Below are 27,731 nucleotides of genomic sequence, written 5' to 3'. Positions count from 1 at the left end.
ACCTGAATCCCCGAACTGCGATGGCATTTGGAATGAAAACCCAAGAGCAGAACCGAGCGCCATTGCTCCAAAGAGCGGGGCTGATGAAATGCTGCCCGGGGCCAAGGGACAGAGATAACCGTCCCGCAGATATTTCGAGAAGACCCTCTCTTGGGCAAATACCAAACCAAGCAATACACAGACACACTGGCAGAAATGAGATAGGCAGACTGGTTAGACAATTATAGACAGAATCAAACCAAGCGAAAGAAGCATATAGTTAGTTCAGCTGTACCTAGGTGCTGAGGGATACTGGTGTGACTGGATTCAGGAGGGGGTTAGTCTTGGAAGGCTTCACGGAGCCGGCATATTTTTAGTAGAGCTTTGAGGGAGGGAAGGGACACAGTTATCGAAATGCAATGCTATCCCGGGTCAGCCCCACGGCCCATCTAGCCCAGGATGACTGGAGGAACCGTGGGACTGTTGCCATCAATCAATCAATATGTATTGAGTCCTCACTATTTACAGAGCTCTATACTGAGCACTCGGGAGAGTACAGTATAACAGAGTTGGTAGACACGTTCCCTGCCCGCAATGAACTTAGTCTGGAGGTCCTGAAGGACCTCGAACATCTTGTAGCTTTCCCTTTAATAAAACATCCCAGTCCACTATCCATATATAAACTCCCTGAATTTTCAAACATTCCCACCTGTTGTCAATGAATCTATCCAAACCCCTCTTAAACCTGCTGATATTTTCGACTGACCCACCTTACTGACGGAAATGAATTTCACATGCTGGCCTACTCCCAACCCCACCTGCTCCCCGGCTGGGTGAAGTTTTTGTCTTGTTTCCTTTTTTTTTTAATGGTATTTGTTAAGCACTATATGTCAGGTGCTGTTCTAAGCTCTGTGGCAGAGACAAGTTAATCAGGTTGGACACAGCTCACGTGCCATATAGGGCTCACAGTCTTGATCCCCCACTTTACAGATGAGGGAAGCGAGGCCCAGAGAAATGACTTCCCCAGGGTCACACAGCAAAGTGGCAGAACCGGGATTAAAACCCAGGTCCTTCTCTGAAACCTACGCCTGTACTTTAACCACTATGCCATGCTGCTTTCCTTTTGCTTTAGGGAAAAGGGGCAGGAATTTCAGGCAGAGGGAACGATGGGCTCCCTGCAGAAGGAGGGCAGCCCAGAGCGGGCAGGCAGGCCTGTGGAATAATAATAATAATAATAATGATGGCATTTATTAAGCACTTACTATGTGCAAAGCACTGTTCTAAGCGCTTGGGAGGTTACAAGGTGACCAGCATCAGCGACTGGAACATGAGGCGACTCTTTAAGGGAAGGGTAGTTGGGCTGTGTTTGGGAAATGTCTGGGCTGGGAGTATTGCCATAACTCTGGAAGAGAAACCCCAACTCCTTCTCCTCTTTACTCCTGAAGTGTGGCCCTCCTTGGCTGTCCAATGGCCACATTTTACAGAAGGAAATTTTTTAGAATTTTAAGTTCGGGTTCAATCCTCCCAAAGTGGAAAAAACATAACGGAAAAACCAACTTTTTTTTCCAGCCACAATGGACTCACGTCGATGAAAGTACACTTAATTAATAACTAATCTGTTCACAGTCGATTTAGATCAACTTAGGGCATTTGGGTGGTGAACTATTAGTCTCACCTCTAATGGCCATGGGATCAACTTGCATTTTGGGATGAGGCACTTGGAAAGTTTGAACACTTTAAAAAATTGTCATAAACTTGTTTTCTGAGGGATTTCCCTTCTCCCCTCATACATTCTGGAGTTTTTTGGAATAACCAGGGACATTAGTACGTTTTTGCTTAGCTCTTGTGTTAGAATACTGCCATTTATCTCACCCAAATGCAGAGCTTTTACCTCAAAACCATGGCTAGGATATTGTTAAGTTTTGTATTGACACAGGAGTTTGATACTCTCAACAGAGTCTATCAAGTACTAAGATGCTGAGCATTTATTTAACAGAAGAAACACTTACCATGCAGATGCTGTTATATGTGACTTATAAAAATGCAAACTAATATGTGTGCCTGAAATTACTGAAAATTAGACCCACTTTCTATCAGTTTTCAAAAGCCTCAATAATTATCCCCAAATTACAATTTTTTAGCCCAAAGAGCTACCCAAAACTTACCTCTCTTCATTATTTTCCATCTGATTAGGAAAAGCGGCAAAATCCAGCAGCAACTTGATAGCGTCAAGGTAACCATTGTTACAGGACCAATGTAGAGCTGTTCTTCCCTGCGAAAAGGAGCCAACGTTCAGTAAATCGGACTGATGACCATCAAAAGACAAGCTGGTTTTGCCGTGCACATTAAGACTCCAACACTGGCAGCGATTCCTATAAATCCAACTTGGAGAGATTATGAGAAATTGTGAGAAATGAGAAACCAGGCCTGTAGAAAAGAAAGTCCAGAAGAAGTTCTTGGAATATCATCTTTTAATTCATTTCCCACCCAGACGACCTGCTGCCCACCGGGACCATCGGCCCATTTCTGTTCCAAACTGGGTTTTTCCAGTCAATTTCCACGCTGGTCACAGCGGGATATAGGAGAAGCAGCGTGGCTCAGAGGAAAAAGCACAGGCTTTGGAGTCAGAGGTCAGGGGTTCAAATCCCGCTATGCCAACTGCCAGCTGTGTGACTTTGGGCAAGTCACTTAACTTCTCTGGGCCTCAGTTACCTCATCTGTAAAATGGGGATCAAAACTGTGAGCCCCCCGTGGCACAACCTGATCACCTTGTAACCTCCCTAGCGCTTAGAACAGCGCTTTGCACATACTAAGCGCTTAATAAGTGCCATCATTATATATCAGAGAGGGTCGAAGGTCCCTGAGAGCCCGGTATCGGCGTTCCAGCTTGTTAATGAGACCAGACATCTCTGCTACTTTCATTTGTTCACTTATCCATTCATTCAATCGTATTTACTGAGCGCATTATGCTTCAAGCCCTTTCCTCCTCCTCTTCTTTGTTGGCAGCTGTAGCCACCGTTGTGACTTGGGCCAACTTTGACCCACCCTGGATCAGGGCATGGGGATTTTGATTCAGCCATGTATATGTGTTTCTGCCCTGGTGGCAACCTCCCAAGCAGGGCCCTGAGAAAGACCAGTTCAGCCTCAGTTTCGTCATCTGTAAACTGGGGGCTCAATACCTGTCCTCATTCATTCAATCGTATTTATTGAGCGCTTACTGTGTGCAGAGCACTGTCCTCCCTCCTACTTAGACTTTGAGTCCCACGTGGGACTGGATATGTTGTATCTACCCCACTGCTTAGCACGACGTTTGGCACACTCTGTTTCACAAATACCACAACTACTATTATTACTTCTCATCGGCCATCGCTGCATCCGGACGGCAGTGACACCGGTCTGGCTCCCAGACTGAGCCCCCTCCTTCCTCTCCCCCTCGTCCCCCTCTCCATCCCCCCGTCTTACCTCCTTCCCTTCCCCACAGCACCTGTATATATGTCTGTACATATTTATTACTCTATTTATTTTACTTGTACATATCTATTCCATTTATTTTGTTAATAAGTTTGGTTTTGTTCTCTGTCTATCCCTTCTAGACTGTGAGCCCACTGTTGGGTAGGGACTGTCTCTACCTGTTGCCAACTTGTACTTCCCAAGCACTTAGTCCAGTGCTCTGCACACAGTAAGCGCTCAATAAATACGATTGGTTGATTGATTGGTAATAGCCCTGGTTCCTCATCCTCTGCCACCTTTAGCTGGGTAGAGATGATGGCCGAAATGGTTCCTCCTCGGCCGGGAGGCCGGGCCCGGGTGCCGGCAGTGGCCTAAGATGGCAATTGTGGCCGTGTCCCCTGGTCCTGACTCCATTCCACCTTAGTTGACCTGAAAACTGGTCCCTTTACCTTCTCCCCCTAGGGATCCTCATCCTGGGGAGTCGAGAAGGGGCCGAGCAGCTCTGCTATCCCGTCCTCCTTCGGTTTCCCCCGGAACTTTTGGGTTAGCCTCTCCCTGAAGCTCTGCCCCTCCGCCCCCCAAACCGGTAGGATGCTGGGATTTGTACTTCCCAAGCGCTTAGTACAGTGCTCTGCACATAGTAAGCACTCAATAAATACGATTGATGATGATGGGAGCTCAAAAAGGGACAGAAAGTCACTTCCCCATCAGTTCCACGCCTCCGCCACCCTCTCTGCCACTCTCAAAGCCCTCACCAGCTTGGTTTCAGTAGCGACAAACTCACCTTTAGCTACCAGTGACCCACCACACTGGATTTTAGAGGGAAGACCACTAACCTAGCACTCTGGGCAGGAAACCCCCAAACTTGACCTTAGCGACCTGAAAGAAATCCATTTTTCTAAGCACCAAACCTACTAACAGGAAAAGAGTTTGCCCCGGAGGAGAACTGAACGCAACAGAAAGACAAATGTACCGTGACCCGGAAGTTGCGTTTTCATCTCAAGTGCTAAGTTCAGGTTGAACTGCCACCTGAAACAGAAAAGTCTCGGCTCAAGGGGCCCCCGGTGAACGGAAAACTTCTAGAGCAGAGTTCCTACCTCCTTGTCCTGGATGTTGGGGTCGGCGTTGTTTTCCATGAGCACTGCCATGCAGTGGATGTAGCCTCCGTAGGCAGCGCACTGCAGGGGGGTCCTTCCCGCGTAATCCTGCACGTTGGGGTTGATTTTATTTTCAATCAATATTTGGCAAACATCAGCATTCCCTCCCAGGGCTGCCCAGTGCAGAGGAGAATGGCCATCTTGGTCCACAAGATCTACTCTTGCTCCACCTGAAATAGCAAACGATTATTTAATGCAGGATCGTCACGGACATCGCTTGAGTGCCTTCCAAAACCTGCGACGCCGTCTGAACTGGGGCTTGGGAATCTCCGTATCTGATACACATAACTAATAATAATAATAATAATGGCATTTATTAAGCGCTTACTATGTGCAAAGCACTGTTCTAAGCGCTCGGGAGGTTACAAGGTGATCAGGTTGTCCCATGGCGGGCTCACAGTCTTCATCCCCATTTTACAGATGAGGGAACTGAGGCACAGAGAAGTCATACACCTGTTACACTAGAACACCTGGGGAGATAAAAGTCAGTCTGGAGAGCAAACTTGGGGGGATTTCCATCCCTGAGGAGGATCAAACTCTGTGTCTGGGTTCCCAAATGACTGTAGGCTGTAAGCTCGTTGGGGGTAGGGAATGTCCCTGTTACATTGTACTCTCCCAAGCGCTTAGTACCCTGCACACAGTAAGCGCTCTGATTGATCGACAAAATGATGAATACCAAGCCCAATCTGACTTCTTTGACTCACCAATTGTGCCTGTCCTTACTCTGTAAGGGAGCACTTCCAAGACGAGACTCAAATAAAACAGGATGTCCCAAGGACGGAATTCCCACCCGCCTCCCGAGTTCTCCACTATTCAAGGGGAAGCTGTAAATAAGCCGCCCTGCCTGGGTGATGAATCAACTTGGGCTGTAAGAGAGACGCTGATGCTCTAGGATTTCTCTCACTCAACGTTTTATCTCCGGGAAACGGGGGATTCAAGTCCAAACTAAGATTTAAACACAAAACCAAATGGGAGCATTCTTGAAGCGGGACGTGGGGTGGCCTCCCCTGTCCTCAGAGCTGGAAGAGGAGGAAGAGGAGGAAGGGGAGGGGGAGAGTATGTCAGCCGCCCCAGCCCTGTGGCCAACGAGACCAAGTCTTTTAGACTGTGAGCCCACTGTTGGGTAGGGACTGTCTCTATATGTTGCCAATTTGTACTTCCCAAGCGCTTAGTACAGTGCTCTGCACACAGTAAGCGCTCAATAAATACGATTGATGATGATGATGATGATGAAGTCTCGTTTATCTGGGAACGGAGAGGAGGAGCTGGGGAGGGGTGGGCCCCTCTGTGGCCACAGCCGGGGCAGATGGCCATATCAGTCTGGGAAGGAGTCAGTGAAAAGGGCTTCTGATTCTAATAATGCTAATAATAATTGTGGTATTTAAGTGCTTACCATGTGCCAGACACTGTACTAAGAGGGTAGATACAAGGCAGTCGGTTGGGACACAGTCCTTGTTCCACACAGGGCTCTCAGTCTCAACCTCCATTTTACAGATGAGGTAACTGAGGCACAGAGAAGTGAAGTGACTTGCCTAAGGTCACAAAGCAGACAAGTGGCAGAGCTGGGATTAGAACCCAGGTCCCTCTGACTCTCAGGCCCTTGCGCTTTCCACTAGGCCTCACTGCTCTCCTCCTCCAGGAGGCCTTCCCAGACTGAGCCCCTTCCTTCCTCTACCCCTCGTCCCCCTCTCCACCCCCCATCTTACCTCCTTCCCTTCCCCACAGCACCTGTATATATGTATATATGTTTGTACATATTTATTACTCTATTTATTTTACTTGTACATATCTATTCTATTTATTTTATTTTGTTAGTATGTTTGGTTTTGTTCTCTGTCTCCCCCTTTTAGACTGTGAGCCCGCTGTTGGGTAGGGACCGTCTCTAGATGTTGCCAACTTGGACTTCCCAAGCGCTTAGTCCAGTGCTCTGCACACAGTAAGCGCTCACTAAATACGACGGATGATGATGCTCTCCCAAGCGCTTAGTACAGTACAGAGCACAGAGTAAGTGCTCACTAAATACCACTGATTGTAGGGGTTGTGACTCCCAGGAGCTCCTTTTTTCCACCGCCCACTTCCTCCTAGCCGGCATGGCCGTCTGCTCAAGGATTCGACAATGCTGAGGGGGGTGTGTGTGTGTGTGTGTCTGTGTGTGTCTGTGTCTGTGAAAGAGAGAGAGAGAGAGAGAGAGAGAATGAATCTGGGGCCTACATCTGTCAGCGATGGTTATCACCCCCACAACCCTTCTCTCTCACTTCAGCTCCTCTGCGGGCCCGCGATCCAGGTGTCCGTAAAACCAGCCCAACAGTCAAACCCGGTCCCCCGGAGAGGCTAACCCCAGTCGCCACACCGCAGCGGGCCAGTTCAGGAACTGAAATCTCCTAGACGACGAGGTACCAAAAGCAGAATCAAAGGAAGGCTGAAACTAACACACACCCTGAGCTACCTTTACCCAGCTGGGCCGGGATTTCAGGTCTGGCTTGGTTTCAAACCGGGCACCTGGGAGCTTTCCCGTTTTCTTATCGGCTCCAAGAGCCGGCCACCTGACCTTTAATGAGCGTCTGAATCACGTCTTTGTGCCCCATTTCACATGCTCGGAAGAGGGGGGTGTGTTTCATGACATCGGTGGCGTCCACCTGGGCGTTATGATCCAACAATAATTTCACGGTGCTGACGTGGCCCGACAGGGCAGCGGCATGTAGAGCTGAAAGAAGAGAAACCAAAAGCCTGCGGTAAATCCAAAAGGCCAGGGCAGTCTCACTCTCCTGTCTGGCCCCGTCGCTCGGCTCCGTTTTCGCGGCCCCCCTCGAGTTTCTGTGTTCCATGGAAACTGAGCTGTGTCCCCCCTTCTGCTCCTCCTGGCTTTGCTCTAATTGTTCCTTTCTCCCTCCATTCTCCCACGCTTCCCCTCTCCCCTTTTCCATCTCCTCGGAAAACCTCCCTGCCAGAGGCTTGCCCAAGGTAGAATCCTCCTCATCGATGCCCCAAACTGAAAGTCATCCTCTTCTCGTGGAATGGGTCGGCGCTCCGAATAAAGTCCATTCTGATGCGGTAGTTTGCAGTAATAACCTTGAGTGCCCAGTTCATGCCCTGGACCTAATGCTTACAAAAAAAAAAGCATCGTGGCTTAGTGGGCTTGGGAGCAGGGGACCTGGGTTCTAATCCTGCCTCCGCCACTTTTCTCCTGTGTGACCCCGGGCAAGCCACTTCACTTCCCTGTGCCTCAGTGACCTCACCTGTTAAATGGGGATTAAGACCGTGAGCCCCACGTGGGACAACCTGATTACCTTGTATAATAATGATGGCATTTGTTAAGCGCTTACTATGTGCAAAGCACTGTTCTAAGCGCTGGGGGGGGATACAAGGTGATCAGTTTGTCCCACGTGGGGCTCACAGTGTTCAGCCCCAGTTTACAGATGAGGTAACTGAGGCTCTGAGAAGTTAAGTGACTTGCCCAAGGTCACACAGCAGGCATGTGGGGGAGTTGGGATTCGAACCCATGACCTCTGACTCCAAAGCCCGGGCTCTTTCCACGGAGCCACGCTGCTTCTTTATCTGTATCTCTATCTGTATAGAGATAGAGGTAGAACTGTATCTACCTCAGTGTTTAGAACGGCATATCATAAACACTTAAATACCATAATTATTCTTCTTCTTATTATGCTTGGGAAACACAGAATAACAAAATAACACAATCTTTGCCCACAAGGAGCTTCACATTTTGGCACTGACCCAGCTATCTTAGGTCAGTACAAATATATTATAATTTAGTTATTTGTATTCATTCATTCATTCAATCGTATTTATTGAGCGCTTACGGTGTGCAGAGCACTGTACTAAGCGCTTGGGAAGTACAAGTTGGCAACATATAGAGACGGTCTCTACCCAATAGCGGACTCACAGTCTAGAAGACTGTATTCGCTTCGGTCTCCACTTCTAGACTATGCTCGTCGTGGGCAGGGAACGTATCCACCAACTCTGTTGTACTGAACTCTCCCAAGCACTTTATACAGTGCTCTGCACACAGTAACGCTCAATAAATACCATGGATGACGATGATGACTAAAGGCCTTACAATCCAGACTGGGTCTTCCTCAGCGCCCTACGGAGCCTCTGGGGTGCTTCGGTACCCCAGACTGAGCCCCTTCCTTCCTCTCCCCCTCGTCCCCCTCTCCATCCCCCCAACTTACCTCCTTCCCTTCCCCACAGCACCTGTATATATGTATATATGTTTGTACATATTTATTACTCTATTTATTTATCTTACTTGTACATATCTATTCTATTTATTTTATTTTGTTAGTATGCTTGGTTTTGTTCTCTGTCTCCCCCTTTTAGACTGTGAGCCCACTGCTGGGTAGGGACTGTCTCTATATGTTGCCAACTTGTATTTCCCAAGCGCTTAGTACAGTGCTCTGCACACAGTAAGCGCTCAATAAATACGATTGATTGATTGATTGATGATGACTAAAGGCCCTACAATCCAGACTGGGTCTTCCTCAGCGCCCGACGGAGCCTCTGGGGTGCTTTGGTACCGTGCAGGTAATGGAATACAATAATAATATTGAACGAATACAGGGTGCAAAACTATCCTGCCGACTACAGACTTCTTTTAAAGAAGCAGCGTGGCTCAGTGGAAAGAACATGGACTTTGGAGTCAGAGGTCATGGGTTCAAATCCTAGCTCCGACACTTGTCAGCTGTGTGACTTTGGGCAAGTCACTTCACTTCTCTGGGCCTCAGCTGCCTCATCTGGAAAACGGGGATGAAGACTGTGAGCCCCATGTGGGACAACCTGATTACCGTGTATCCCCCCAGTGCTTAGAACAGTGCTTTGCACATAGTAAGCGCTTAATAAATGCCATCATCATCATTATTATTATCCTGCAGCATACCATCCTGAAGTTCACGCTTATTTTATTTTCAAAAACCCTCAGGCTCCTCGGCTGGCGCTGCCAAGGGAACAAGCTTCCGTCGGGCGGTGCAAGAGCTCTTGTCAAAGGAGGAAAACCGGGCTCACGGCCAGTGCCGGCGGGGGGCGGAGGGAGGGAGTCATGGGGGAGGGTCCCCACCCCAGACGGGGGTCTGCCACCATGACAAAGTTGGACTGATCTTCCTTTTGTGCGCGGACTCGATGGTAAACTCGTCTCTCTCCCCTCCCTCGCTGGGAAAGCGAGGGCACTGGGACGAGTGGATCAGATGGCAGGCGGGAGGCGCGACGAAGAACGGAGCTTCTGGGTCAGGAGGCCCTCATCCTCCCCCCTCCGCCGTCACTCTGACGCAGCCTCCCTGTTCTCACTCCGCGCTCAATATTGTCCTGTAAATCAAGTCACTGACGATGGAGACCCGGTGACTGAAGGGGATGATTTAAGCTGCCGGCCACAAGGGCCCCTTTTGTCTCCCAGACGGTCGGATCCCTCGGGACTGAATCCCAGAAAGGGTGGCAGGGCTGGACGGTGGCCAGCCGCCGCCGCCGCTGCAGGGCAGGGCTCGGGACGTGGGAATTCCTCGTCTTCGGGGTCATTTTCCAGCAGTGAAAAAGCAACTTGACATCCTTCCAGGCACCAGTCCTACCCTTAGAGGTCTGGTTCCCGGGATTTCTGATGGAAGGCGAAATTAACCCACTCCAGACGCGATTTTACCTACTCCACGGTATGGCAACTGGACATTCCTGACCTCTCAAACACATTCCTTCCCACCTCTTGGACATCTCCACGTGGGGAACTATTTGGACCTGAAACTCAAGATGGCAAAACAGGATACATCTTGAACTTCCTCCTCCTAAGTCTATCCCAACCCTTTCGACCACACCACCAGCCTCCTTCTTCTGGAAGCTCGGTTTCACCTCTGACACTCCTCTGTCTTTCACCTCCCTTACTCAATCTGTGTCTTAATCACGCTGATTCTTCCTACACATTAATTTCCAACTCACCCCTTTCTTTCCATTCCTACGACCATCACCCTGTACAGGTTTTCATTACCTCATACCTAGACACCCTGTATCAGCCTTGGCACTGGTCTTCCTGCCTCTAATCTCCCCATTCATCAGTTTATCTTCTCCATACAGCTGCCTGGATCATCTTTATAAAATGTCTTTTGGAACACAACACCACCTTCCTCCAAAAACTATAGTGGCTACCGACGTCTCTGTACCAAACAAAAACTCCTAACCACTGCATTAAAAACTCTCCGTTAGCTGCCCCTTTCTTAGCTATGTGCTCTCTTCTCCTGATCCCTCCAATCAGTGGTATTTATGGAACGCTTACTGGAGTCCTGCCCAGGGGGTACCCATAGCATCCATACCCACCCTCAACACACCCTCAAAAGGTGAAGAGAAGAATGAGGGGGGTAATGACGAGAAAGATTATTATTATTATTATGGTTACTATTATGGTACTTAAGCACTTACTATGTGCCAACCTCTCGCCCACACCCTGCCTCTGGCCTGAAATGCCCTTTCTCCTCCATCTCCAGCAGACAATGACTCACTCCACCTTCAAAACCTTACTGAAGGCAAATCTCCTCCAAGAGGCCTCCTTTCCTCTTCTCCCACTCCCTTCTGTGTCACCCTTTTATTCATCCCCGCTCCCAGCCCTACAGCACGTACGTACAAATCCGTAATTTATTTATTTATATTCATATCTGTCTCCCTCTCTAGACTGTGAGCTCGTTGTGGACAGGGAATGTGTCTGTTTATTGTTAATCTGTACTCTCCCAAGTGCTTAGTACAATGCTCTGCATACAGTAAGGCACTCAATAAATACGCGCGACTGGCTGACTGCCAAGCACTGCACTAAGTACTACTGGTGGGGAGGGATTGTCTCTGTTGCCGAATTGTACTTTCCAAGTGCTTAGCACAGTGTTCTGCACACAGCAAGCGCTTAATAAATACAATTGAATGAATGAATGAATGAATCAATCAATCACTCGTATTTATTGAGCGCTTACTGTGTGCACAGCACTGTACTAAGTGCTTGGGAAGTACAAGTTGGCAACATATAGAGACAGTCCCTACGCAACAGTGGGCTCACAGTCTAAAAGAATGAATGGAGTAGATGCAAAATAATCAGGTTGGACACAGTCCCTGTCCCTCATGGGGCTCACAGTTTAAAGAGGAGGGAGTAGGATTAAATCCCCATTTTATAGATGAGGAAACTGAGGCAAAGGTTACACAGAACGATAAGTGGTGGAGCTGGGATTAGAACCCAGGTACTCTCACTCCCAGGCCTGAGCTCTTTCCACTTCATTCATTCAATCGTATTTATCATCATCATCATCATCATCAATCGTATTTATTGAGCGCTTACTGTGTGCAGAGCATTGTATTAAGCGCTTGGGAAGTACAAATTGGCAACATATAGAGACAGTCCCTGCCCAACAGTGGGCTCACAGTCTAAAAGGGGGAGACAGAGAACAAAACCAAACATACTAACAAAATAAAATAAAATAAAATATTTATTGAGCGCTTACTGTGTGCAGAGCACTGTACTAAGCGCTTGGGGAGTACAAGCTGGCAACATATAGAGACGGTCCCTACCCAAAAGCGGGCTCACAGTCAAGAAGGGGGAGACAGACAACAAAACATATTAATAAATAGAATATGTACAAATAAAATAGAGTAATAAATACGTACAAACATATATACAGGTGCTGTGGGGAGGGGAGGGAGGTAAGGCGGGGGGGCTCAGTCTGGGAAGGCCTCACTGCTTCAGATCAGGAGGAGACCAAAAGAAAACAGAGGAGAGTGGCAGGGAAAGACAGTGACAGAGATTCACAGACAAGGCAACTGGAGTAAGAGAAAAGAGAAACCCACAGAATGGGTGAAAGGCATTAGGGATAGAAGAGGAGGGGACAAAAATGGCAGGAAGAGAGGAAAGGAAACAAGAGAGGGGAAAAAAAGAGAAGGAAACAAGAGAGGGAAAAAAATGCAGTGTGTGTTTCACCCAGATGAGGTGTGGGCACTTCTGTTGACTATGGGAAACTGTTTTCTTAATCTTATCAGATCAACAATGATCCCTTCAAGTTACTTTTGCAGATTTCAATATCTAATGGAGTGCCCCGCTCTTTGCCAGTGCTGAACCGAACAAGCGGCGGAGGTTCTTACCTGTGCCTCCGTATTTATCGGCCATGTTGATGTCAATGTCCAGTTTCAAACTGAGCATGGTCCTAAGGACATCATCACTGCCTTTCCCAGCTGCCCACATGAAGGAGGGTCGTCCCTCGAGGTCCGAATCATCTTTCACAGAAGGATGTCTCAAAAACACTTCCACGGTTTCCTGTTGGGGAGACTCAGTGAGTAAGAAATGTATATTAAAAATGTCTCAGATAATAATAATAATAATCACAATAACAACAACAACAACGGTACTTAAGCAATATGTGCCAAGCCCTCTTCTAAGTGCTGGGGTAGACAGAAGCTATTCAGGTTGGACACAGTCCCTCCCCAACATGGTGCTTACAGTCTAAGCAGGAGGGAGGAAGATTTAATCCCCATTTTGCAGGTGAGGTAACTGAGGCAAAGTGAAATTAGGTGACTTGCCCAAGGTGCCTAGCACATAGCGCTTTGCACACAGTAAGCGCTCGATAAATACGATTGAAGGAATGAATGAAAACGCTTAACAAATAATAATAACGATAGCATTTCTTAAGTGCTTACTACGTGCAAAGCACTGTTCTAAGCGCTGGAGAGGTTCCAAGGTGATCAGGTTGTCCCACGGGGGGCTCACAGCCTTAATCCCCATTTTACAGATGAGGTAACTGAGGCCCAGAGAAGTGAAGTGACTTGCCCAAAGTCACACAGCCGACCGTTGGCGAAGCCGGGATTTGAACCCATGACCACACATGGCACAGCCAGGATTAGAAGCCGGGTCTCCTGGCTCCAAGGCCTTTTCCCACTTGACCACACTGCTTCTCAGGTGCCCCAAGATGCTCCTTTATTTATGAGTTTCTCTAATACTGACAATAATAATAACTGTGGGATTTATTAATCACTTACTGTGTGGCAAGCACCGCACTAGGAGAAGCAGCGTGACCTAATGGCAAGAGCCCAGGCTTGGGGGTCAGAGGTCATGGGTTCTAATCCCGGCTCCGCCACTTATCAGCTGTGTGACTCTGGGCAAGTCACTTCACTTCTCTGGGCCTCAGTGACCTCATCTGTAAAAGGGGGATGAAGACTGTGAGCCCCACGTGGGACAACCTGGTTACCTTGTATCTACCCCAGTGCTTAGAACAGTGCTCAGCACATAGTAAACACTTAACAAATGCCATCATTATTATTATTACTAAGCGCTGGGGTAGGTACAAGATAAATACATAAAAAATGAAAATAAATTGCGGTATTTGTTAGAGAAGCAGCGTGGCTCAGTGGAAAGAGCCCGGGCTTTGGAGTCGGAGGTCATGGGTTCAAATCCCGGCTCCGCCAATGGTCAGCTGTGTGACTTTGGGCAAGTCACTTCACTTCTCTGGGCCTCAGTTACCTCATCTGTAAAATGGGGATTAAGACTGTTAGCCCCACGTGGGACAACCTGATCACCTTGGAACCTCTCCAGTGCTTAGAACAGTGCTTTGCACATAGTAAGCACTTAATAAATGCTATCATTATTATTATTTAAGCACTTTCATTCATTCATTCAATCATATTTATTGAGCACTTACTGTGTGCAAAGCACTATGTGCTAGGCACTGTACAAAGCACTGGGGTGGATACAAGCAAACTGGGTTGGACACAGTCCCTGCCCCACAAGGGATTCACAGTCTTAATCCCCATTTTACAGATAACTGAGGCATAGAGAAGTGAACTGACTTGCCCAGGGCCACACAGCAGACAAGTGGCGGAGCCAGGATTAGAACTCATGACCTTCTGACTCCGAGGCCACACTCTATCCACTGCACCAAGATAATCAATCATTTACCGAGCGCTTACTGTGTGCAGTGTACTAGACTACGTGCTAATCGGCACTGTACTAATCAGGTCCCACACGAGGCTCATGTGGGGAGAGAGAACAGATGTCACAGTCCCATTTTGCACATGAGGGAACTGTGGTCCAGAGAAGTGAGGTGACTTGCCCAAGGTTACAAAGCCGACAGGTGGCAGAGACTGGATTAGAACTCAGGTCCTCTGACTCCTAGGCCTGTGCTCTCCCGGATGGTGGGGTCCTATCAGTGCATGCGATTGTGGCTGAAAAGATGGATGGACCACCAACATCTCCATCTGCCCTTCAGGGGCACAAAGACAACTCCTGGCTGCATTTAGTTTGTCCCAAGCAAGCCTATGTTGGTTGTGGAGCCTGCCTTTAAGGTTCCCTGATCAATCAATCAATCAATCGTATTTATTGAGCGCTTACTGTGTGCTGAGCACTGTACTAAGCGCTTAGTACACTTTTGCTTGAGGAGAGCTGCCTCCTTCTTGACTATTGCCAGCCAGCCAGTCACCGCGATCAACCGGGAGCCCACCGCTACGTTGTGCTGTTATTAATATTATTAGAAATTTGCTTCACCAAGGATTACAACATCTCTTCTTCCGGTTTGCAAGCTTTCCCTTTCAGGAAACCATACAGCAGCTGCTTGGGTTTCCTGCTGTCATCTTTTCCTCACATCGATGTCAAGTTATAAATTATACTTATATGGGACCGTGGATCCCGTGGGTGCGACTGTTTCCCCGAACATTATTCACGTCCGTATATGTCTATGCTTTCCATATACGTCCTTGGGTGTTTTGTGAATCCATTCCTTTGGAGGTGTCAGTGGTGTCTGTGGATGAGTGTTACAATACTTTGAAATATTGTATGGGGAGGAGATGAAATCGTGGCTGGTGGGGTTGAGCGGTGACGTGAATCAGCCCCTCAGAGCCAGGTTTCCAGCGCCGGGATTGCTAGCAGTTAGGAGAAGACAAGGAAGATAATGAGGAAAGAGAAGTCGCAGATAAGACGACTCAGAATCCCTGTCAAGCAGCCCCATCCTGTTCCCTTTCCCAGTCCTCGGTCCTCAGGTGCAGGCTGCGGCTCATTAGGCTGGGCTCTCAGCTGGACCCGTTTCTGCTCAGCCCCCCTGCCCTTGGTCCCCTCCGTGGGGCTTCTAGAGCCAAAGGAACAAGAGTGGGAAGCCTCTGCCTTTCCCAGGAATTCTCATACTCTCAATGAATGAGGCTTTTCCTTTCTTCCCAACGGTCCGCTTTGCTAGCTAGTTTAATCACCCTTTCAACGGGACGCTTTTTAAAGGGAAACTCTTTGCCCCATCCCTAACAGTCCCACGTAAAATAAAAAAAAAGTGAAAATGCCCTGAGGAATGTCATGTTAATAAGCCAGCTAGTCCTTAGTCTCAAATGGATTTCTAGAGAAAGAGAGAGGAGGGGAAGGGAGAGGGAGAAAGAAGGGAGAGAGGGAGAGGAGACAGCCATTTACCATGCGCAGCACAGCAACCCTGGCAAGACCCCCTGAAGTCCTTGTGCAAGGGAGGTGAAGATCTTGAAGCTGGAGTGGGGATGCCCTGGTTCCCCTGCCCTGGCACAGCCTTTGCCAGGCTCCTTCCTCCGGGCAGCAGTATCTGCCCCTCTTGGACTCAGTTCCTGGACTCAGTTTCCAGCCGGCCAGTCAGAAAGCAGGTCAGCACCAAGTCCTAGAGGCCGCAGAGTGATTTCTGAAGGAGGAACTGATCTGAGAAGCAGTGTGACCTGAGGGGGAAGAGCCTGGATGTGGGAATCAGAGGACTTGGGTTCTAATCCTGACTCCGCCACTTACCTGTTTTGTGGCCTTGGGCAAACATATAATAATAATGGCATTTATTAAGCGCTTACTACATGCACTGTTCTAAGCGCTGGGGAGGTTACAAGGTGATCAGGTTGTCCCACGGTGGGGGGCTTACCGTCTTAATCCCCTTTTTACAGATGAGAAGTGAAGTGACTTGCCCAAAGTCACACGGCTGACATGCGGCGGAACCAGGATTTGAACCCATGACCTCTGACTCCAAGGCCCGTGCTCTTTCCACTGAGTCACGCTGCTTCTCTAACTTCTCAGTCCCTCACACTCCTCATTTGTAAAATGGGGATTCAATTCCTGTTCTCCTCCCTACTTGGACTTTGAGTTCCTTGTGGGACAGTCCCTAATTATCTTGTATCTACCCACTTAGGCATATAGCAAATACCATAATAATAATTATTATTCTTTGGCCCTTCTCCCTTTTTTTAAATGGCATTTATTAAGCGCTTACTATGTGCAAAGCACTGTTCTAAGCACTGGGGAGGTCATAAGGTGATCAGGTTGTCCCACGGGGGGCTTACAGTCTTAATCCCCATTTTACAGATGAGGTACTGAGGCACAGAGAAGTTAAGTGACTTGCCCAAAGTCACACAGCTGATAACTGGCAGAGCCGGAGTTTGAACCCATGACCTCTGACTCCAAAGCCCGGGCTCTTTCCACTGAGCCACGCTGCTTCCCTCTTGTCCCTGAGCTTCCAATTCACCTATTTGCCTTCCCTTCTGCATCGCCTATGCACTTGGGTCTATACTCCTTAAGCACTTTGATATTCATCCCACCCCCAGCCCCACAGCATTTACCCATCTATAATTTATCTTATTGTCTGCAAGCCCCCTCTTATCTGTTAACTCCTTGTGGATAAAGATCATGCCTACAGGCTCTATTGTATGGTTCTCTCCCAAGTGCTCTACATACAGTAAGCACTAGATCAATCAATCAATCGTATTTATTGAGCACTTACTGTGTGCAGAGAACTGTACTAAGCGCTTGGGAAGTACATGTTGGCAACATATAGAGACAGTCCCTACCCAACAGTGGGCTCACAGTCTAGTAGGGGGAGACAGAGACCAAAACCAAACATATTAACATAAAATAGAATAGATATGTACAAGTTAAATAGAGTAATAAATATGTACAAACATATATACATATATACAGGTGCTGTGGGGAAGGGAAGGAGGTAAGACGGTGGGGATGGAGAGGGGGATGAGGGGGATAAATACCATTGATTAATTGACTGATTTTGGAAAAGGAATACCTTGCCTCTATAACACCCTTCTTGAGCTCAAGGAGGGAAGCATAACTTTGACTTAATTACTGTGCGAATGCACAAGAAGAAAGGACATTCCTAACAAGCCATCATTACCCAGAATACAAATTTATCCTGGAAACAAAAACATAGGAAACACGGATAAGCGAGACATCATGATGTCATGGATTTTAGATTATATCTGTAGGCAGCTTTACTTAGCGCTAGCTGAGAAATATCGGCAAACAGTTTAGAAGGGCTGACGCTGGTTTGAAACAGGGTCTCAAGTTCTCACCAATGTGGATTTGGACAAATTCACTGTTGAGTGGTTAATAACAGATTACTAGGGGAAAAGTTAGAGATGTAGTGTGAAAACTAGAGGTGTTCAATGGTCCAGCACTAACCTTGAGGATGGATGTCCAGACTGGCAACCAACCAGACTGGTTCCCCTCAATGTCCTGATGCATCTATTGAAGGGAACTGAAGGGAGATGGACCTTCTAACCCAACCCAATTAGGGGATTACTCCCATTTGTTCTTACTAGTTCATCACTAGCTCTTTCTTTCGTGTCACTGCTTTCCAATTTATTCCCCCACCACGGGGTTTTGTCTCTTACAAAAAAGGCTCCTAACTTGCAGCCAGATAATCATGTTAAACAGCTGACAGAACTCTCTGACACCTCTTGATTATGAAGTCACACTCTTGCGGATGTCTGAAACCTCATCGAAAAGCGTTTCGGATCTAAATAGTCAGGCTGGACCTTCAACCAAGAACTCCGTACTTTTGCTTGCACTGCTGCCACGCATCCCAGACGAGGGAATATGATCCACGCTGTAGTTGAAGCTCACGAGTTTCATTATCATGACGCATTGGGTCTTACCGCAAAATTGCTCTGGGTTGCATAGTGCAGCGGGGTGGCTCCTTGGCTGTCCGACGGGATGGTGCCAAATTTGTTTCTTTCCAGAAGGAGATGGACAATTTGGGTGTGACCTGAAAAGAAGACACGAAGTGGCACGGTAGTGATGGACTGGCCTGTTCAAAGTGACAATCAAGGCTTGGTCCAGAAAACCTGTGCAAAGAAACTGATTACTGCATCATACTCTCCCAAGTGTTTAGTAAAGAGTCCTGCGCATAGTAAGTACTCATTAAACACCACTAATTGATTGATTACAGTGGCTTCCTCAGGGACACTTGCCCTTTGCCAGTCACATTCCCACTGGGGCCCGCATTGCAATGAGAGAACAGGCAGAGAGGAGGAGAGAATATTCCGAAGATCCCTCAAATGTTTATGCGCAGGAAACATCGATGGCCAAAATAGCTAGAGCACAGCGCCGATTCTGTGTCAACGGGCCATGACCCGGCAAGCAGTTGCCTCAGTAGCCGCTGTGGACTTCACTGCCCAAGTTAGACATCCATTTTTTGGGAGTCCCCCTCACAAAACACCCTAGATTGGTGATTCTGTCCAAAATCCTCAACAATGACAACAAGCCCCAGAACCAGGTAAAACCTACGCCTTCGGTTTCTGTCTTAATAAACCCATGAGCTAGTTTAATTTTTCAAATAAAATTTGGAAAAATCACATGTACTCCTGCAGGCTGAGGCACATTATTTTTGGAACTCTTTCATGCCGCGGGCGTCATTTCTTTCCTAATCCAGTCTATTTAAGATTATTTTGATCTTAAATACATGAGCAATTAAACAGCTCTCCCAAGGCTTAACTAAGATAACTGTCGTCAGAACTAGGTAAATTCCAGGGAGCCAGAAGCAAATAGAACCCTACACTTAGAGAGGTAACAGAAAGAAATGGTTAAGGAGCTGGATCAAATCTAGCTCAGGTGACTTAACTTGTCAGCTGTAGCAGGTGGACTGAGGGAGGGAGGAGGATGAGGGAAAGTAAATTAAAAGGACAAAGTTAAGACCCCGGGTCACCATTGCTTTTAATGTCTTTAAATGTTTTGGCCTCTTAAGTTGCAGGAGTGTTACCCTCTGTGTATGGTTTGCACCCTAACAACATGATAGCGTATTAAGTATCAACAGGAATATTCCCTGATTGAAAATTTTTCAAATTGCTGCTGAAATTTGGGTTTCATGATTCAAACGATGTTCTTTTCAATTCAGTTACAGACTGCTTTACCCTGATGAACTCTAATTTTGACTCAACCTGGGCAATTAAGGTGAAAACAGGGCCAGGGCAGAAGGCAGGCTCGTGGCTGATGACTCTCTTAGCCTTACTCAGGTGTGAAAACCCTCTTGGAAGTGGCAGAACAGTCAGAGACGAAGGGCAACTATGCCATCATGGATCAGGTTTCTATGCCTGGCACTTGGCAGAGGAACTCCTGCTGAGACTGGCTGGCTCCCCTGATTCAGTCTGAGGAGAGGGGATTGCTGTACCCCAGTTGTAAACTTTTCTGACTGTTTTAGTAATAAGCCTGTCTCTCCCCTTTACCACTGTGGAGAGCTGGTCTGACACAGCCCATGGGCAAAATTGATGGGGCGGCCGTGGGGGAGAGGATGGCGAAGCCGGACATCCCCATGAGTGTTTGCGGATGAGAGGACATTCCCCTTGTTCCCCTGGGGGCAAAGGACTCTCCAACAGGGCAACAGTGGCTTTAGCCTGACTAGATCCCTTCTGCGGACAGGTCTGAGGCTGGAGAGAGTCGGGGCTGGGTCCCAAGAGTGGGAGGGAAGGTGGGCCTCTGCCACTCTCTTCTCCCACAAAAGCTCTACATGCAGACGAAGGGGGGTTGCTGGAAAGCCCTATGGAAATTAGGAATTGGAAGCAAGAGTGAGCTCAGCACCAGAGCGAGAATAAGAGGGAAACAGAGGGTACGCCACTTTCATCTGCAATCCTAAAAATCAGGTTGTTCTTCTTCCCGAGAAGAATCCATCTCCCAATCATCTAGTTTGACTTCAGGCTGAGCTCTAGATTTTTGTTTCCTGGTTAAGCCCTCAGGGAGGACAGCTGATTCACTTCACTTCTCTGTGCCTCAGTTTCCTCACCTGTAAAATAGGGATTAAAACTGTGAGCCCTATGTGGGACACGGACAGTGTCTAACCTGATTTGCTTGTATCTACCCCTACAGTGCCTGCCACATCGTAAGCACTAAGCAAATACCATAAAAGTAAAGGTGACGCTAATGGGAAGGAGAGCAGCCAATGGCCCACAACTATCCTCTTTGGCCACTGTCCAGGTAGGGTTTGCATATTTTGTTGGCAGGCGGGCAGGTTGCACAGATTCGGGATCCAAATAAGTCACTGATGGCAGCCAGAGAACCTAGGCAAGGGCAACACAATCATCCTCATCATCAACAGCACCGGCTAATCCCCTACTAGGTTCAGAGTACTGAACTGAGCCCCTGCTGTGAGCGGAGGCTTAACTATGTTTGGAGGAGCGACTGCATGCTGAGAACTATCCTCTGTACCTATCCCTTCCTGTGTGCCCAACATAAAACAGAAGCACAAGATATAGTGTGAAAGGAGCTTAAATTCCACACAAATTAACACAAATCCCCAAGTGTCCATCCCTAGCCACCACCCCAACTGGGAAAGGAGGGACGGACCACAGCTGTGGGGGCAGAAGCTGCCCATCCCATGCCCCAGGAGTCTCGCTTATCGGCACTGGTCCGGGAGACTTGTGCCAACCTTAGCAAACGTGATACTTAAACCAGGGTCCTTGTGGCAAGTCCAGTTCACTGGGGCATCTTGAGTCATCATCAATCATATTTATTGAGCGCTTACTATGTGCAGAGCACTCCTGATCTATCTGCATTTAGAGCCCACAGTGGAGACAGCGGTACCTCTGGAGGAGATCTGACAAAACAAGCAGCTGGTTTCCCCAACGGGGGTGGGTGGTCCCCCAAAGTCAGTCCCCTCTTCTGCCCCTCAAAACACTGTTAATGGGAACAGATTCTGAGAGAGAGAGAGCCAGGCCACACTATCCCCAGCCAAATCTCAGGATCCCAGAAAGGCAGCGGATTAGGAGACGAGATATTCTGTGATCTTCAACTCTGGGAAGGGGAACACCGAGCTCGTTGATATTTTAACTCTCTTTCCGCTTACCGAGTAGAGCTGCCCAGTGAAGAGGGGTCCGAAACAAGTTATCATATGGGGTTACATTGCAGCTCCCGTAGGAGGTCAGGACATCCACGACGGCCAAGTTCCCATCAGCAACGGCGAAGTGAAGGGCCGTGCGGCCTCCATAATCCTGCCAGTTCAGTAAAGATTCCGTCGGAGCGGCATCCTGTTTTTAGACATTCAATAGATTACAAATGGAAAACTCTCAGACTTTTATTTGACTCAAGCTGCTGGGGAGAGAAAGACCCAGATCCACGTTCCCCCTTGAGAAGGCAAAGTCTCTTCGGGGTACAGGGGTGAAGGGACTTTTTTATTCATGCCAGGAAGTAGGGCAGGGACAATGCCCCGTTCTTGAATATCTGGCCACTGTTTCTGAAAGACTGGGCTTTGGACGTGGGGGTAGGAAACGACTGTGGAGGTGGCCAGACTCCAGCTGATGCTGCAGCAAGGGGAAATGGAGGGGAAACCCCTGTGCCCAAGGTCACATCATACCATTCATTCATTCATTCATTCATTCAATCGTACTTACTGAGCGCTTACTGTGTGCACAGCACTGTAATAAGCACCTGGGAAGTACAAGTCGGCAACAGATAGAGATAGTCCCTACCCAACAACGGCTCACAGTCTAGAAGGGGGAGACAGACAACCACACAAAACATGTGGACAGGTGTCAAATAGAAATAAAGGTAGATGCACATCATTAACAAAATAAATAGAATGGTAAATATGTACAAGTAAAATAAATAGAGTAATAAATCTGTACAAATAAATACAAGTGCTGCGGGGAGGGGAAGGAGGTAGGGTGGGGGGAGTGATGGGGAGGAGGAGAGGAAAAAGGGGGCTCAGTGTGGGAAGGCCTCCGGGAGGAGGTGAGCTCTCATTAGGGCTCTGAAGGGAGGAAGAGAGCTAATTTGGCGGATGTGTGGAGGGAAGGCATTCCAGGCCAGGGGAAGGACGTGGGCCGGGGGTCAAAACAGTGGGAGCCTGAGGAGCACAGGATGCTTTTCCCCAACCCCGACCCCAGAGTAGCCCTTGTAACCAACCCGGACCCAATAAGAGAAGCAGCGAGGCCTAATGGACAGAGCACGAGCCTCGGAGTCCGCTACTTGTTTGCTGTGTGACCTTGGGCATGTCACTTAACTTCTCTATGTCTCAGATCCCTCATCTGTAAAAATGGGGATTAAGACTGGTGAGCCCTATGTGGGACACGGACTACGTCCAACCTGGTTATCTTGTACCTGCCCAGTGCTTTGTACCGTGCCTGACACATAGTAAGCACTTGAATACCATTAAAAAAAAAAGGTCAAACATTTTACTGAGTGTCTACCGTGTGCTGAGCATTGAATTCAATGTTTAAGAAATAACAATAGAGTTAGTATACAGGATTTCTGCCCTCAATAAGTTTGCAGTCTTACAAGTCGAAGCAGCGTGGCTCAATGGAAAGAGCACGGACTTTGGAGTCAGAGGTCATGGGTTCAAATCCCAGCTCTGCCAATTGTCAGCTGTGTGACCTTGGGCAAGTCCCTTACACAATACCTGACACATAGTAAGCACTTGAATACCATTAAAAAAAAAAGGTCAAACATTTTACTGAGTGTCTACCGTGTGCTGAGCATTGAATTCAATGTTTAAGAAATAACAATAGAGTTAGTATACAGGATTTCTGCCCTCAATAAGTTTGCAGTCTTACAAGTCGAAGCAGCGTGGCTCAATGGAAAGAGCACGGACTTTGGAGTCAGAGGTCATGGGTTCAAATCCCAGCTCTGCCAATTGTCAGCTGTGTGACCTTGGGCAAGTCCCTTACACAATACCTGACACATAGTAAGCACTTGAATACCATTAAAAAAAAAAGGTCAAACATTTTACTGCGTGTCTACCGTGTGCTGAGCATTGAATTCAATGTTTAAGAAATAACAATAGAGTTAGTATACAGGATTTCTGCCCTCAATAAGTTTGCAGTCTTACAAGTCGAAGCAGCGTGGCTCAATGGAAAGAGCACGGACTTTGGAGTCAGAGGTCATGGGTTTAAATCCCAGCTCGGCCAATTGTCAGCTGTGTGACCTTGGGCAAGTCCCTTAGCTTCTCTGCGCCTCAGTTACCTCATCTGCAAAATGGGGATTAAACTGCGAGCCCCACGCGGGACAGTCTGATCACCTTGTATCCTTAGAACAGTGCTTTGCACACAGTAAGCACTTAACAAATGCCATTATCATCATTTGAGAAGCAGCGTGGCTCCGTGGAAAGAGCGCGGGCTTGGAAGTCGGAGGTCATGGGTTCGAATCCCCGCTCAGCCACTTGTCGGCTGTGTGGCCTTGGGCAAGCCACTTAACTTTTCTGTGCCTCCGTTACCTCATCTGTAAAATGGGGATGAAGACTGTGAGCCCCACGTGGGACAACCTGATGACCTTGTATCCCCCCCCAGCGCTAAGAACGGCGCTTTGCACATAGTAAGCGCTTAACAAATGCCATCATTATTACTATTATTATTACTACAAGGGCGACGGACACTGAATTACAGTCGGGGCCGTCTCCCGCCTAGCAACGCTATTTTACTGGCTTCCCGAGAGGCGGCCCCAACGCAGCCTTCTCCTGCTTGGCAGGGGCAATGGGGAATCCACAGAGGGTTGAGGAAGATGACACTGAGCAGGAGCTAGACAGAGCAGCTTTCGCAAAACCGCTGTCCTCACCAGGATACACCGAACTGTGTGGATGGCGCTGGGATCTTTGTGGTTGGCCGCCCAGTGAAGGGGGATCTTGCCTTCGATGTCCGGGATCCCAATGTTCGAGTCGTGCTTTATGAGGAGCTTCACGTGCTCTGGGTTGTTGTAGTAAGCGCTCCAATGCAGAGCAGTTTGCTAGGAGAAGAGAGTCACATGACAACGTTGCTAACAAAGAAGTGATTCAATTTCTCGTCTCTATCGCTTGTTGAAAGAAAAATATCAAACTGAATTTTTGGAGTCTTTCTGTATCCATAACTTGGATACAACCTGGTGCCCTTTAGGCTCAAAGGAACGGTAGAAATGGGACATCTGTTGTCCCCCGTCCCCTCCTGGGGCTGTCAAGAGAAAGCTCTCCTCAGCTTCTCTACTATCAATCAATCAATCAATCAATCAATCGTATTTATTGAGCGCTTACTGTGTGCAGAGCACTGTACTAAGGGCTTGGGAAGTCCAAGTTGGCAACATATAGAGACAGTCCCTACCCAACAGTGGGCTCACAGTCTAAAAGGGGGAGACAGAGAACAAAACCAAACATACTAACAAAATAAAATAAACAGAATAGATATGTACAAGTAAAATAAATAAATAAATACAGAGAGTACAAGTAAAATAAAGTACAAGTAAAATAAATAGAGTAATAAATCTGTACAAACATATATACATATATACAGGTGCTGTGGGGAAGGGAAGGAGGTAAGATGAGGGGGATGGAGAGGGGGATGAAGGGGAGAGGAAGGAAGGGGCTCAGTCTGGGAAGGCCTCCTGGAGGAGGTGAGCTCTCAGTAGGGCCTTGAAGGGAGGAAGAGAGCTAGCTTGGCGGATGGGCAGAGGGAGGGCATAAAGGTACTACCTCTCCGGATCCCCCAGCCCCCAGCTGTGTCTGAGGGTTCCCAGACAAGAACCCCCCAGGGCTCAGCTCAGAGTCCTGAAGGCAAAATCCCTCCCCACTTCACCTCCATATATTTTCCGGCAGGGTCATACAATCTCATTTGTCAATTCTGAATCAGAAAAAGGTGAAAAATAATTCTTCAGCTGTCAGATATTTTGGAAAACCTTGGAAAACCGTCTTGGAGAAATTTGGTTCGGAAATAATAACACGACCACCTGAAACCGGGCTCTGAGCCTGAGTCCTCCTGGGGCCGAATGGAAGAAAGACTCCAAGGTTGGGCAGGTGAAGACTCTCATTGAGAGGGGAACAAGGATGGGGTCAGGACATCAGCCAGCAAGTACTTAGAGAGCAGGGAGCACAGCACTGAACAAGACCCTTAGGGAGACATGTAAGCGATAGATTCCCTTCCCTCAAGGAGCATGCAATCCAATAAGAGAGCCCAAGAGAAGCAATTAATCAATAGGAATATGTACCATGCATAAAAAAAGGCAATAATTATGGTATCTGTTAAGCGCTTACTATGTGCCAAGCACTGTTCTCAGCGCTGGGGTAGATACAGGATAATCAGGTTGTCCCACGTGAGGCTCACGCTTTTAATCCCCGTTTTACAGATGAGGTAACTGAGGCCCAGAGAAGTGAAGTGACTTACCCAAGTGGTGGAGCGGGATTAGAACCCATATCCTCTGACCCCCAAGACCGTGCTCTTTCCACTAAGCCCCGCTGCTTCTCTTAACTGCACTAATTACAAGGATGAACTAAGGGCTAAAGAATAGGTGGGGTTAATTGCGGCATGCTTCTCGGAGGAAATGGCCTCAGGCTGAGAGATTAAAGGAGATCTTTAAAAGCAGGGGAGTTGGCTGGTCAAAAATAGTCTCTGAAGGTTCACTAATGCACAGCTGTGTACTAAGCATTGGCGGGGGCAGGTGAACAGTTTAGAAGCTGATGATGAAGGCAGAACAAGTATAAATACAGTAATATAAAAAGAACTCAAACTATGTTGCCAACTTGTACTTCCCAAGCGCTTAGTACAGTGCTCTGCACATAGTAAGAGCTCAATAAATACGATTGATGATGATAGTGCAAAAATATATGCAAGACACATCAGAAAACAAGTGACAGAAATGAAGTACGCTACGCAAGCTCAGACCTACAGGCCTCATAGGGGCTGCTCAAGAAAGCTGACTGCGGCAGGGAAGGAGGGAGAAAGAGTCATGAGTAAATCGACCCCTTCCCCCTCCTCCACTTAGTACAGTGCTCTGCACACAGTAAGCGCTCAATAATTACGATTGATTGATTGATATGTTCCCCAGGGCATTTATAATTACACCATGGCCAGCCATCCATCCCCAGGGAAGTGGGGGATTCTCCATGAAGAGGTGAGGGCTGCCTACAGAGGCAGAGTGGCTTAGTGGAAAGAGCCCGGGGTTGGGAGTCAGAGATCGTGGGTTCTAATCCTGGCTCTGCCAGTTGTAAGCTGTGTGACTTTGGGCAAGCACTTGACTTCTCTGGGCCTCGGTTATCTCATCTGTAAAATGGGGATTAAGACTGTGAGCCCCACGTGGGACTACCCCCCGCCCCAGCGCTTAGAACAGTGCTTGGCACATAGTAAGCACTTAAATTCCATGCCAGTGGGACGTCCCATCAGCTTCTGCTCCAACTGGTCCAGAGGAATGAGATCTCAACCTCTGGAATGCTGGAAAGTTGCAGTCCACTAGGACTTCACCATGTCTTTCCCCAATACCCTCTGCTGTGGCTGTGGTGGATGGGACCGTTATCGGTCAGTTAATTGAATTTATTGAGTGCTTATGGTGTGCACAGCACTGTACTAAGCACTTGGGAGAGGATAATACAACAATAAACTGGCGCACTGTAGGGCCCTTAGCTGCAAGGAGTACTCTCCCCCTCCCCATCCCCCCTGCCCTACATCCTTCCCCTCCCCACAGCACCTGCATATATGTTAGTACAGACTTATTACTGTATTTATTGTACTTGTACGTATTTACTATTCTGTTTTATTTTGTTAATATGTTTTGTTTTGTTGTCTGTCTCCCCCTTCTAGACTGTGAGCCCGCTGTTGGGTAAGGACCGTCTCTATATGTTGCCAACTTGTACTTCCCAAGCGCTTAGTACAGTGCTCTGCACACAGGAAGCGCTCAATAAATACGATTGAATGAATGAATGAATGAAATGCCATTATTATTACTATTATTATTATTACAGAGCCACCCCCAGCAGCATCACAGGTGCACATGGCCCTCAAGCTGTGAGGAAGCCAAGCTCCGGGTCCTTGACTGACAGGAGCTTCCTCGTGGAGCTGGTAACTACAGGGGATAACTGTAAGCTCCCTGTGGGGAGAGAACCTGTCTGCCAACTCTGCTGTCTTGTACTCTCCCAAGTGCTTAGTACAGTGCTCTGCATACAGTAAGCACTCAAAAAATACCATTGATGATGATACCTGGAGCAG

General features: G+C 47.9%; 1 protein-coding gene across 1 annotated transcript in view; it reads right to left on the bottom strand.

Annotated features, from left to right (window-relative positions):
- INVS (inversin) overlaps nucleotides 1–27,731 on the bottom strand; it is an 88,612-nt gene that overhangs the window by 18,424 nt on the left and 42,457 nt on the right. Inside the window, exons 4-10 of the mRNA XM_038770358.1 lie at nucleotides 24,346–24,513; nucleotides 21,644–21,824; nucleotides 18,465–18,574; nucleotides 12,690–12,861; nucleotides 7,135–7,290; nucleotides 4,527–4,756; nucleotides 2,145–2,251 (exon numbers count right to left, since the gene is read on the bottom strand). Of these exons, the coding sequence (XP_038626286.1) occupies nucleotides 2,145–2,251; nucleotides 4,527–4,756; nucleotides 7,135–7,290; nucleotides 12,690–12,861; nucleotides 18,465–18,574; nucleotides 21,644–21,824; nucleotides 24,346–24,513 (1,124 nt within the window). The remainder of the gene's footprint in view (nucleotides 1–2,144; nucleotides 2,252–4,526; nucleotides 4,757–7,134; nucleotides 7,291–12,689; nucleotides 12,862–18,464; nucleotides 18,575–21,643; nucleotides 21,825–24,345; nucleotides 24,514–27,731) is intronic.

This window comes from Tachyglossus aculeatus, chromosome X3 (assembly GCF_015852505.1).
Source record: "Tachyglossus aculeatus isolate mTacAcu1 chromosome X3, mTacAcu1.pri, whole genome shotgun sequence".
NCBI lineage: Eukaryota > Metazoa > Chordata > Mammalia > Monotremata > Tachyglossidae > Tachyglossus > Tachyglossus aculeatus.
This window is presented reverse-complemented; position numbering and strand designations above follow the sequence as displayed.